Source organism: Vicia villosa, unplaced genomic scaffold (genome assembly GCF_029867415.1).
Source record: "Vicia villosa cultivar HV-30 ecotype Madison, WI unplaced genomic scaffold, Vvil1.0 ctg.000256F_1_1, whole genome shotgun sequence".
Classification (NCBI taxonomy): domain Eukaryota; kingdom Viridiplantae; phylum Streptophyta; class Magnoliopsida; order Fabales; family Fabaceae; genus Vicia; species Vicia villosa.
Window position 1 is genome coordinate 1,248,543 of NW_026705109.1, and position 13,430 is coordinate 1,261,972.

General features: G+C 32.9%; 2 protein-coding genes across 8 annotated transcripts; one reads left to right on the plus strand and one right to left on the minus strand.

Moving 5' to 3' along the window:
• The first annotated feature begins 3,858 nt into the window (after window positions 1-3,858).
• On the plus strand, window positions 3,859-5,098 carry LOC131626077 (gluconokinase-like). Of its 2 annotated transcripts, none has more exons than XM_058896899.1 (4): window positions 3,859-4,064; window positions 4,144-4,186; window positions 4,344-4,423; window positions 4,564-5,098. In XM_058896899.1, the coding sequence occupies exons 1-4, from the start codon at window positions 4,049-4,051 to the stop codon at window positions 4,956-4,958; spliced, it is 534 nt and encodes a 177-aa protein (XP_058752882.1). In that variant the 5' UTR covers window positions 3,859-4,048; the 3' UTR covers window positions 4,959-5,098. The 2 variants fall into 2 exon arrangements, with proteins under 2 accessions (XP_058752882.1, XP_058752881.1); XM_058896898.1 differs by having other exon boundaries at window positions 3,870-4,064; window positions 4,534-5,098.
• Window positions 5,099-5,175: 77 nt separating this feature from the next.
• On the minus strand, window positions 5,176-8,767 carry LOC131626078 (uncharacterized). 6 transcript variants are annotated; one of them, XM_058896905.1, is made up of 4 exons: window positions 8,563-8,766; window positions 8,358-8,444; window positions 7,874-8,083; window positions 5,176-5,563 (listed from the first exon to the last, which is right to left on the minus strand). In XM_058896905.1, exons 3-4 carry the CDS (start codon window positions 8,051-8,053, stop codon window positions 5,390-5,392), a joined length of 354 nt encoding a protein of 117 aa, XP_058752888.1. In that variant the 5' UTR covers window positions 8,054-8,083; window positions 8,358-8,444; window positions 8,563-8,766; the 3' UTR covers window positions 5,176-5,389. The 6 variants fall into 6 exon arrangements, with proteins under 6 accessions (XP_058752888.1, XP_058752886.1, XP_058752889.1 ...); XM_058896903.1 differs by having other exon boundaries at window positions 8,358-8,470; XM_058896906.1 differs by lacking the exon at window positions 8,358-8,444 and having other exon boundaries at window positions 8,563-8,767.
• Window positions 8,768-13,430: the final 4,663 nt, after the last annotated feature.

Consider the following 13,430-nt stretch of genomic DNA (forward strand, 5'->3'; position numbering starts at 1 on the left):
AGGGACCAAAAAGGGTATTTTGCCTTTTTTAAATATACTTTATCATTATTCGTATTCTCTCATTTAAGTAGAATTAAATTCTCTCATTTAAGAAGTATTAAATGTTATTAAAAAGAAATATTAAGTAATTAATCAAAAATTGATTTGGGTAATTATGGAAGAACACATAATAATTTGTTATTAATCGACGTAAACTTGAACAATATTAATCGGATCTTAGCATTGATTCTGCCTATAATCATTGTCTTTGAATTGATTAACCTTTTTGGGAAACAAAACAAAATCTTCTCAAATTAATTTTATTATATATTTTATTTAAATTTAAATTTAAATTATTCGGACATTAATTAAGCCACCGTTTAAGTGAGTCACTATAAATTACATTACAATCAACTTGAAAAATTAAAAAGGCAAAAACTATTTACAATGCATCGCAATTATGGTACACAACTCACAATACATGTATTATTGTATTTATGGTACACAACTCACAATACATGTATTATTGTATTTATAGTACACAACTCACAATACAACAATTAATTAATTGCCAAATGAAATTAATTAAAATTAAGATGAAATAAGTAAATGCTATTAAAAATATAAACTAACTAATCAATAAAAAATGATTTGTCTCTCTCTTTTCTTTCGTTCGCTCTTTCAATATTTTTAAATCTAATTTTTAATTTTCTACAAATATCTACAATAATGAATGTTAAAGATTAGATGTAATAGAAAATATTATATATAATATGATGCTAATTTATGAATGTTTAAGGGTGCATTTGGAAATATTTTTGGTGTATTTTTCTTACGGTTAATAGATAAAATAAAATTTATATTTTATCATAGTTGATGATAATTTTCTAAAATAAATTATCAAATATTTTTTTATCAAACATTTTTTTTAAGATATGAATGATGTAAGATTTTTGTTAACATCCGAAATTATATATTCTTAATATTGTTTTATTTATTTTCTATTCATTTAATTTATTTTGTTAATAAGTTTTAATTTTTTATTAATAAATAAAGCATAATACTTTTGGATTAGGTCTTTTTTATATTCCTTTTAAAAAAATAATAAAAAATAATAACCATAATTTTTAGAACCCTTAGCATCCTTTTCCCTTTTGTCATTTTCATTTTGTAGGATTTTCTTCTAAAATGTAAAATATTGCAGAAAAATAAGTTTTTTGTTACTCTAAGATAGAAACAGAATAAAAGAAAAATAAAAACTAATAAAGTAGATTTAAGTGTTATTATCAAAATAATGTCCATAATTTTGAGTTGTGATAATTTATTCAATTTAGAAGAAAATTTTGATAATCTTAAACTTTTGATTTGCTGAAGTTATAGCTTTAAATTTTCATACTTTTTCTCACATTAATATTCATTTTTCGCTTTTATTTCATGTAAATGTACTATTTCTATTTAAAAAATTTCGTGTATTGATAAAGTTGTGCTTTTTTATAATAAAACAACTATTAATATATATTTTCCTTTCTATTGATGACTACCTATTGATCACTTTTTTCGGAAATATTTTGTATTCAATATTTAAATGTTATTTAATTTGTTGAGGATAGGGGTGGGAATAGGCTAGGCTAGGCTTTATAAGGCCTGGGCCTGGCCTGCGATAAACTTACAAGGCCTGAGCCTGGCCTATGGCCTACTATAGGCTCGTTTTTTCAGCCTGGCCTGGCCTTTTTAAAAGTCTGGCCTGACCTGAAAGCCTATTTAAAAGCCTCTTTCTTATTAATATTTTCAATTAATTCATATTACTTAAGAAGCCTTGTAGGTCGCATATATATGAACATTTAGACCGACCTGTTTAATATTTTTTTCTAATATATATGCATATATAGACCAATCTATTTAACACTTTTTCTAATATATATGCATATATAGGCCAACGTATTTAGACTAATTTTAATATATATGAAAATATAGGCCGACCTACAAGGTTTTATAGGCTTTTTTAATAGCCTGGGCCTGGGCTATTTTATTAAATAGGCTTTTAAAAAAGCCTAAGCCTGACCTTTTTATTAAATAGGCCTGGCCTGGCCTGGCCTTAAGTAGGCTAGGCTATAGGCCCCTGTAGGCCGGCCTGGCCTATTCCCACCCCTAGTTGAGGACTCATTTTTTATTTTTTATGTGCATTTTTTTTATAGAGTATTTGAAAATAAATAAAATTTTATAAATATCTTAATAACTCTTTGTTATTTAATTTTGTTATTAAAGGTTAATGTACAATTTTATTTAATGTTATTTTCAATTAATAAAAATATTAAATTATTCACTTATAAACTATAAATAATCATAAAATATTTTTTAATTTAAGAAATTTTGTCCCGTGCCTCGCACGGGTAAACTCACTAGTATCATACAATAGAAGAGATGAGTATTTTGACAAATTTACCAAGTGTCACATTTTAAAAATCCTTATTATTTCTTTATTTGCTATTAATAGAAAACTTTTCATAATTATCTTTTAAATATTTATTTAATTTATTTATTTATTTCTAATTATATTATTCATTAATAATAATAATAATAAAAATAAAATTAGGCTTTGAAAACAAAAAAATATTTTTATTATAATAGAATCTAAAATTTTCTTTATTCCTGGTGGACTCCAGAGCTTATCTATAGGGTTTACGCTTGCAACCCTGTTTTGATTCAAGGTTTAGCGCTTGCTATTCCTTTGGGCGGCTTCCGACTGCGTCACTCCCTCAACATGATATAATGAATTGACATAGTATTTTGTATTCATTTACTATTATTTTGTTTTACTAAATAAAAAATTGTGATATTTTTCAAAAGAAAATGAAATGGCTAGAATGCGATTTGTATTGACTTTTAAAGAAAAATCTATAAAATTATGTGCCGTTTGATTCCTTTTGAATGATTCATAAATCTTTTTAGGGTTAATAGTCATTTGCCCCCTACAATAGTAGCGATATTCGGTTTACCCCCTTTTAAAAAAAAAAATTTGTATTACCCCCCTATAATATTAAAATTGTAAGTCTTTTGCCCCCTAAGAGGGAAAATTACCCCTGTAAAATATATTTTTCTGACTTTACTCCCTGGTTTTTACACGTTTAGGGGGTACCCAAATATTACAGGGGGTAATACAATTTTTTTTTTTTAAAAGGGGGTAAACCGAATATCGCTACTATTGCAGGGGGGCAAATGACTATTAACCTATCTTTTTAATTTGATTTGATTTAATTTAATGCAGTTTAATTTTATCTTTATTTGAATATTCAAATTAATATATTTTTTAATTATTTAATACTAATATGATAAAAGTATAGAAAAATGACATTTTTATATCTTATACGAAATTAATGTAATAAAAATAAAAATTATGTACAATATTCAAAAATTGATTAAACTAAATTACTCTCTCTGATTCTATTTATAAAAGAAGATTTATTTTTAATAAATTAAATACATTAATTATTTAATAAATTAAAAAGTAATTTTTTTTAATAAATATCATTATCCAAACAACAAATAATATAATAATAAATATCATTATCCAAACAACAAATAATATAATAATAAATATATCATACCAATAAAAAAAATAAATATATATGATTTCATTTTTGATTTAATCTTAAAAAAATGAATGAGAGGTTGTATTTGATCCGAATGATTTTCAGAAAAATAAATTGAAAAATTCTATACAATGTTTTAACTTTTTTATATTTATTTGAAATTATAATTTAAATTGACTCGTAGTTAAAACAGCCTCAATTTATGTTAGTTGACGAGAATTTGTCCGTCCATTGCCCCGAGATGGATCAGGTGAAACAGACCGATCTGACTAAGCAAAACAACTCTTACGTATATCTTCGTCATACAATACTTATCATCTCGCACGACTCTGAAACTTTTAGTATACGTTGTTTTCAAAGGATACATAATAATTGCATATGTGACTATGGAATGGTCATTTGTCTTTATCCTTTAAGCCTCTCTTGCTCAACTTTCTTCAATTATTATTATCACAACGTGTGTCTATTCTCTGCATCCCATGGTTTCAAGAAACGGTAAAGGCTTTACTATTTCTCTTCTTCCTGGATCATTCATTTTTGTATGCAAATTTCATTAACTAAATGGTTTTAACAGGTGCTGTTATCGTCATCATGGGTGTCAGTGGTGCCGGAAAAACGTAACTGTCCAATTCAGATAACATAACTACTTCATTTTTGTTGTTTATTTGTTTTCACTTTTCAGACAGATTTCTCATTTTATGTGTGAGAAATACTATGTTTCTTCTGCAAGTGGTTGTATTTTTATTACTGATATGTTGGATATCTATTGAACAGCACAATTGGTCAAAAGCTGGAAAAAGAGATTAACTATAAGTATCTTGATGCTGATGATTTTCATTCTCAATCAAACAAAGGTAACTGTTTCTGTTTGTTAGATTCTCTACAGTTTGATATTCTTGCATTCACGCATTCGGTGTATTTTTAGATTTCATTTGTTTGCATCTCATTTCTTTTAATACAACAGAAAAAATGAGTATGGGAATCCCACTTACAGATGAAGACAGGAAGCCATGGCTTGAATCACTCAGAGATGTCATTGAAGAATACTTGATTAACAAAAAGGGTTTGGTTCTCGGTTGCTCTGCTTTGAAGAAACAGTATAGAGAAATACTTAGATCAGGTGATCCTGATTATAAATCGGAGGGTTATACAAGTGCGGTTAACTTCGTTTTATTGGATGTTCCTGCGGAAGTGCTGATTGCTAGAGTGAATAAGAGGGCTGCAGAAGGAAAACATTATATGCCTGCGTCTCTTCTGCAATCCCAGTTAGATTTGCTGAAGATTGATGAGTCTGAGGGGATCCTTAGAGTTGATGCTACTTTAAGTCCTGAATCCATTGTTGACACCATTAAAGAAATGCACCCTTTTCAGAGCTGGTTTCAATCATGATTATGCTGAATCTCAATACAAATTCTTGTAGATTTATTTTTTTACTCAATTCTTGTGGATTCTTTAACTTCACAATTACATAGAATCACAGAGTATTGTAACTAACTCTATTTATTTGTATTGGTTATTGATGTTACAAAGATATACTGCATACATTCTGCAAAACATTAAACTGGTAAAAAATTTAAACCGTTTTAGCTAAACAAAGTCAACAACATGGTCACAGAAAAAATCATGTAAAAAATTTAATTGAGCAAGAAATAACATTTTTTTTCAAATCTGGCAGAATGATAAACTGCAATGAAACAATTAAATGTGAATACATGATCCTAGATGTACATTATTTGAGCTAAGCCATTCTTCAGCAGGAACAACCCTCTCTTGGCGAAGGGAGGAATGAACTTTTTCCTTTATGTCACCCTGTTAAAGTCTTATTTTTTTGCCTTGGCGAATCTGAGGCATCGGTATTTTTCACCACTTACTGTAATTTCAAGAGCACCATCTTGATTATCTTGATTTGACGCAGTTCCCATTAAGACGCTTTTCTCTTTTTCAAGATTATCTCTTTCCATCTTTAACCTTGCTTCTTGTCGAGCAATCTCTGCCTGCAAAATTGAAAGAAAAAAATGAGGACAGAAACTACTTTTTTTTATGATAGCAGAACGATGAACGGAAACGTTGTTACAGTTCCAAGTCAATTTCCATTTTTAAGATGCAACAAGAATTCTGCTTCCCCAGTAATATAACACAAATCATAGCAAAACATCAGAAAAGTGGTTCCCCAGAACTTGTGAAGCTGGGTTAGTTACCGAGAAAAAAATTAAAAGCATTATGGACTCGGCCCAGAAAATAAAACTCCAATCTAAAGAGAAAGAACAATCATGCTGAGAGCAGCATTTGGTAACGTCTTCTAAATTGATTGCATAAAAGCAACCACTGATCACAAAACCCAAAAGACATATACAAAGTGTGAAGGAATTTTTCAACTCAAAATATAATATTCAGGGTATAATCCAGATTTAAAGGCTTGCCATGTCATTAAGTAGCTTTTACTTTCATTTTTTATAATTACTTATTTATTCTATTTCTTGCAATCATGAAGCAGGTGTTTCTGTTATTATACTTGTTATCTCTAACTTTAAATTTCAAGGGTATTTTGTTAATGTCTAAATTTATTCCACTTTGTTGAGCCACCACCCCAGCAAATTTGAGGATTGTATTATCATTTTTCTTAAAAGTTACTTATCTTTTTCTTCAATTTCAGAAGCAGTTCACTGAAACTGCATCAATATCAAAATTAGTGAAGTGTTAACCTCGTAACAATCCGATGTCTTAAATATTCACCTAAAGAAAAAGCTCAGCCAGCATTCATCTAGTATTACAATTGTTCCTCACACCTCAGTCAAGGAGGGTCAGCAGGGTAAGATAAGATACACAAAAAGTAATGGATGCTCACAATTCAGAAATAAAAATTATGCAACATCTAGATCAAATATAAGCCATACATCACATTTTCTCTGAAGCATAGATAGAGACTTGAACATGGATACTAGACACAGAATTTAGGACACTACACCCGCACAATAATCAATCCAAAATATAGACACCAGTTATGTTTAAAATGTGAGCGTTATTTATAGAAGATCTATATAGAGATTCAGAATTTATATATTCGTTCATATCACAAGAACTTGTTACGTATTACAATTTCCCAGTGATAAAGGATATCGCCAAAAAAATACTAACATACACCGTTATCCCATTTGTATACTTTGTTTCTTCATAAAAAAAAAAAAGATTTTTAAAATGATCGTTCAACTGTGTCTATTACCTTCAATTAATTCATCTAGCCGGAATGGAAGTGTTGGCTAGATGTTGGAGTTGGGTCCTTAACGCACTAAAGGCAAAAAAATACATTTAGAAACAGGAAAGCGGTGTTTGACATTTACCATTGGTCACTCAGACATGCCTTTAACATGAAATATAAGTTACAGCTACATAGCACGTCATAGTATTCCAATCAAAAGACAAGTGAAACTGGCATTGCCATATTTCACCTGAACCATTTTAAAGATATCCATAAGATCAAAGAATGTCACAAGCATGCGAGAAAATTTAAATAGGCGATGCAAAATACATTGATACTCACAAATAAACACTATGAAACTATCAATTCTTAGATGATTACAGTGTCATTCTCCATTTGTTATTTTTTATGATTTCGAAAAATACCTCCTGATTTAAACCATGTTTCATGCATTGTAAGAACGTAATCAGAGTTCTACATCTGAAACTTAAGTAGAAAAAACAGTATAATTATCTGATCAATCATACACTATTATATTGCTATTTATAAACAATAGTATTTCTAACTGATGATTTCAAATCACCCTATAACCTTACGGAACCAGGAACAGGATAATTTGAGTTTAACTTTTTCAAGTAGTCTGTGACATCAAAGACTAAAATTATATGTGGAAGTTTTAGGAACCAAAGAAATTGAATTCAAAAGAAACAACAACTTCAATGAATGAATGAGAACTCGGGGACTCCCCTTCTACAACGGAAATCACTTTTCGCAAACTCTCAAAATACAGAATACCAAATTAATCTCAAACAAATCAAGATTCAAGAAGGCAATTAATCCCAAACATATCAAGCTTCGAGAAGGTAATTAATTCAACTACAGTACCAAATTTTGTTCTTACTGCGAAAAGATTCTTCTAAGAAAACCATAGTCAACGCATGGAAGGCGTAGAAACAATAATAGATCAAAATGTACCAAATATTTGTTGTTATACAAATAACATTAGGGAATTTGCACTTCAATATTATCTTGCTTTTTCAATCTATATAGAATTGGAGATTAATTTTTTCAAAATAAAATTAACAATTTGAATGAACCAAGAAGGTACCTCGCGACGAGAAAGATCAGCCTTCCAAGCAGCTTCACGTTCAGCAACCTCGCGTTCACGTTCTTGGATATAACTTTGCATCTCTCTGTCCTTCATGATCCTATCCTGAATATCAGCATCCAACGCTTCTTTCAACTCCTCAACGAATTTATCCACCACAGCCTTTATCCGCAGAGACATCTTCACCTAAAATACCAACCTAACCCCAAACTACTTCCAAAAGAATCCAATTACACTTTTTCAGAAACATAATACCATTTCTTTCCAAACAATAATAGAAATAACATAACACCCTAACACGTACTAGTGTCTGACACCGTAGATACATTCAATCACTTCTATTCTCTTAAATTGTCATCGGTGTCTACGTATCAGTGTCGTGTCTGTGCCAGTGTGTTTCATCACGATCAAGTTATGATAAACACACATTTCAATCACTATATAAGAATCAAATTAAATATGATTATGCAGGCTAGAAACAAACCTTAGCTGAAATTATGAAAATAAAAGCAACTTGTTATGTATTTTGCAACCAGTGAAGTAGAGTTTTCTGAGTGCGCTTCAAAAAAACCTAATTATGAAAATATGAAGAAAAAACTGAAACGAAAGAGAACGAAATTATGCAATGAATTGGTAATTTGAATTTGTGGTAGGAAAAAAAGGATGAGAATTGAAGTGAGAAGATGAACCTGAACTATGTTATTGTGATTATGGTCATTGTTTGGGTTAGTTCGAGGGTTTCATTTTTGTGTTAGAATGATAACTGTGAAAGCATCACCGTAGTAGGCCACACGCAATCGGAGATGCGTGAATGGAAACTGAATTTGATTCTCTTATTTTCAGTTTTATTATTGAGGGTTTGTGATTACAAAGTTGAATAGAATACGGACAAAAATGACTTTCGTTGGGTCTATCATTTGCGGTTTCTCTATGTCGGCCCATATATTATTTAGGTTTGGGAATTTCAGTGTATATCTATATAGGGTGAAAAACACCCCCTAAAACTTCAAAATACTCTTCGGATATGTGTAATGCGAACTTATATTTGAAGGCACTATTATCTTATTTTCAAATATTTTAGATATGCATATTTAAAAATACCATGAACCAGTTTCGAACATGAATATCTGAAATATGCTTTGAATCCTTCATTTTTTAAAAACAACATTGCATTGTTACATTAGGAGCAACGTAGCAACTAAGATTAATAAATACGTCTTATTATTCGACAAACTGGAACGGGTTATAAAAAATACGTAAACTAGAATAAAACATCAATATCATAATATAAAAATAGTTGTTCAAACAAGTGCAAAATGTCAAAATATTACAACGCTAAAAAAGTCATAAATAGAACATGAAAAGGCAATTACTACTGAGTATGCCTAATGCGAACTCCCTACGACCTCCTCTGCTTCATATACGCCGCCGCACACAACGTCTCACTTACCATCCTCTACACTATGCCAACCGCCTCTGAATCGTCATGCTCAATGATCCCTCTCCAATGCCTCCTGACCAATCAACTGTATCCACTGACATATCAGCAGGAGATCAGTGGCATGGTCATCCTCAGCCTGCTGGTTCTCCAAGAGCTCGTGCGCTGGCCTAGGTGGACGCCCAGGAGCATCGGGTGTCATGATAGGATGTGACACCTGGTAAAACCATGTCATGTACCCATCTACACAGTACCAGCTCTGGGTGGCCCGAATGCATCGATACTCTTCTGGGACTAAATGATTGGCCTAATCCTCAAAGATAGCAGTGAGATCTTGGCAAATAACGGTGTTAGGAGCAGCCTTAAATGGAGATTTCGGTATAATCTGCACACGTCTAAACTGTCTCATGCACCGCTCCGACGGATATCTGACCAAGGTGTTGGCCCCACATGCCAACCATCCGGAATATAATGCGATGCGGTCGAATGGACAACATCACCGTTATCACTGAAGGGCGTCTGAAGGATAGAAAAACACTTAGAAAGGAGGGGTTTGAATAAGTGTGACTTTAAAAACTTGTAAGATAAAAATAATGAACACAATTATTTTTATCCTGGTTCGTTGTTAACGAAACTACTCCAGTCCACCCCCTTAGAGTGATTTACCTCAACTGAGGATTTAATCCACTAATCCAACTGATTACAATGGTTTTCCACTTAGATAATCTCTAACTCTTCTAGAGTATACAGATCACAACTTGATCACTCTAGGAAATCACCACTTAGAAAACTTCTAAGTCTTCTAGAGTCTACTGATCACACTGATCACTCTAGGAACCTTTTACAATCAATGTAAAATAATGTTTACAAGAGTATGAATTGCTTCTTATAAAGCTATAATTACAACAATGATATTTCTCTTAAGTTCTAAGCTTAACACTCACTAAATATTACAAGAGTTTGTGAGGTTGAAGATGAAGTTCGTGAGATTTGAATTTGACAGCGTCTTGGTATTTTGCGCAAGAGTTCGTTAGCTGCTTCTGATCAGAACTTCTATATATATAGGCGTTTGAGAAGATGACCGTTGGGTTGCATTTAATGCATTGCGTGAATAGTACATCTTTGCATTTATTGTTTCACACTTTTGTCAACTACCTCGAGCCATGCTTTTGCTGCTTTTACTGACTTTGCCTTTTGTAGCTTCTAACGTTCCTTTTGTCAGTCAGAGATTAGACTTAATAGCCTGTCATCTTGTACTTGCTTCTGAACTCAGATTTATGAATACAACGTTTGAATTTCAGAGTCAACAGCTTGGTGCAGAGCATCTTCTTGTCTTCTAACTTTGAAGAGCTTGAGCGTGATACCATAAGAATTTCAGTGCTTCTGCTTCTAACTTCATGTTCTTCTGATGCTTCATAGTCCATGTTCTGATTCTGCTTGACCATCTTCTGATGTCTTGCCAGAGCATGTTCTGATGCAGCCATCCAGAACCTTCTGAGTCAGTGCTTCTGAGCGCTGAATTGTGCATACTCTTTATATAATTCTTGAAATGGAAAATGCAAAGGATTAGAGTACCACATTGTCTTATACAAAATTCATATATAATGTTATCATCAACACATAGAATATTGATTAGAACAAATCTTGTTCTAACAGCGTCCACTGGACGTCATCGTGAGCAGTATGATCGAGGTATACATGATAGGACCCCACTTTATGATTCCCCCTATGGAGGACATATCGTGCCGCCCTGGGCATGGTGTCAGTGTACAACGGATCAGGATCGTAGTTGTGGATACGTTGAAAGTATGAGATGATCCAGCTCTGAAACAAAATATGATAATATGTTAGTACACGTTAACAAATAACATATTAAATGTGATATAATTAAAAATAAATATACTGTGAGGCGTATGCAAGAGCCAGTCAACTGTCTGGTCCTTCAATTGCACGCTTCATTCAACTTCTAATACATGTATACCAGAATGGCGACCCCCAGTTCCACTCGAGAATTATAGTCAAATCGACAAAATATTTGAGGTATGTCATGTCCATGTAGGTTGCACTTTGGTCCATAAAGAGGGACGTGCCAACCAGGAACATGAGCCAACACCGCAAGGCGCAAGCTCGGTGGTACTCAACAAAAACACCATCACCCTCTGCCTCTGCCTCAGAATCCGATGCTGCCACCAAATGGTTCTCATAAAGCTCTTTCAAGCTGGAGAACCAAATATGCGCCCCATTTGTCGCTCTGCACTCATAATCAGCCAGATATGTGTCCATACCTAGATAATCCACCATCCAATCGATGACCTCAACCCGCTGTATCTGGGAACGGTCCAATAACCTCCCTCTGATCGGAAGGTGGAGCAGACAGACCACATCGTGGAGGGTGATCGTCAACTTCCCAATAGGAAAGTGGAAAGACGACGTCTCCTTGTGCTACATTTCGGCAAATGCCCCTGCATGTCATGGCTAATGGTACTATATTCGGTCATGCATAACCCACCAAGTTTGGATCCAGCTACAACATCATTAAACCACTGAGCGTGTGGTTTAAACAGATTAAATATTTTCTGCAAATGGTTCACGGATTTTATGGGCGCCCGTTCCTGTCACAACAAAAAAACAACAATGTTAGTTAAACCGCTTGAATTCATTTAACTATTTGTAATTAAAACGGTTAAATTAGAAAGTGAAATAAAAAACAAGCTCGTCGTCCCAAATATGTCGAGCGGCATGGTCATGATAGTATATCAAGACGAACGTGTCTGGAGGACCTCCCAGGTAGCCACCATCCTGTGCGTCCTGAGCATCGTCCTGACCAGCATCGTCGTGCTCAAGGTGAACATCGAGTTCCTCCTCCTCCTCCTCCCGACTAACCTCGCGAGAGGAAGACCCCAGAGACAGTCGACTCCTCGGTACAAATGAGGATCCTTCAGGCGCCTCATCCATCTAGACTGAGACTTAGACTCCTCCATGTCCCCGAGCCACTCCTTGTTGCGCGGCTCTCTCGCGCCGAGCTGAGGCTTTCTGTGTCTGCCTCCTTTGTCTAAATCAACTGGTCGGTGCCTAGTTGTCAGTCATTTTCTTGAAATTCAGAATCAAGTCAAGTATATGAATCAAACATTTGATCAATCAAGCATGGTATAAAGTGAACATATAAAGTGAAAATTAAAAAAAAAAAATCAGAGCCAATTTCGGAAGTGCATATGCAAAACTAGTCAAGGGGTGTTTTCGGATATGCACTTTCAAAATTACCTACGGACAACTATTTTTTACAGTTTCCATTTTTTGCCCTAACTCATACAAAATCCAATTTTTATCATACAAACACTGTCATTGAGCATCATTAATAACTTTAACCTACACCATTATCCTAATTTCTAATAGCCCTAATAACATTTCAAAGCTAGAGTGGAAAGTTGTGGAAACTTACAATTTTTTTAAGCTTTGAGTAGCACTTGAATTGAGCTTTGAGCCTTGAATGTAGCTTAAATGGAAGTTGTGGAATATGAATGCCTTGACAGGAACTTGATAGCAATGGGTTTTTAGAATAAATTTTGTGTTTTGAAGAGAATGTGAGTAGTGGTGGTGGTTGTTTGCGTTTTTTGAAAACCCAAAAAGACTTTGGGTTTGCATATCTGAAATAACCATTTTTTAAAAAAGAAGAAGGTGCCTTCGGATATGCATATCCAAAATATAGGGGTATTTTGGGATTTTCACCGAGGTTCTATGAGTAAGTATATGGATGCATAAAGAAATTCCCTTTCGGTTTTTAATTCTTTTTCTTTGTTCTATATGTCAAGTTTTAAGATAGTTTGACCCTTTTATAGTAGTTTTTTTCTTCAGATATTATCTTCTAACAAATAATTTATTCTATGAGTAATTTAAAAAGAAAAAAGTTGATATGGTGTTCAATTTAGAGATTTTTTTTCAAATAACCACTTTTTCTAAAAAAAATCCAAATAACCATCATTTCAAATAAATTTCCAAACCAATCACTTTTCAAACAAAAAAATTCGTCACACAGAGGTGTAGCCACTCTGTGTGGCACATGAATGCATTTTAATAGGGAGGCGCCACATTGCATAGCGCATGCTCCTCTATCAGGCTATG

Excerpts from the sequence above, each read along its gene's own strand:
- LOC131626077 (XM_058896898.1), top strand. Across the intron at positions 4,187-4,343 it reads GTCAGTGGTGCCGGAAAAAC|CACAATTGGTCAAAAGCTGG; the intron begins GTAACTGTCCAA and ends TCTATTGAACAG. Across the intron at positions 4,424-4,533 it reads TCATTCTCAATCAAACAAAG|AAAAAATGAGTATGGGAATC; the intron begins GTAACTGTTTCT and ends TTAATACAACAG.
- LOC131626078 (XM_058896906.1), bottom strand. The coding sequence starts at position 8,053 with ATGTCTCTGCGGATAAAGGCTGTGGTGGATAAATTCGTTGAGGAGTTG. Across the intron at positions 5,564-7,873 it reads CTGATCTTTCTCGTCGCGAG|GCAGAGATTGCTCGACAAGA; the intron begins GTACCTTCTTGG and ends TCAATTTTGCAG.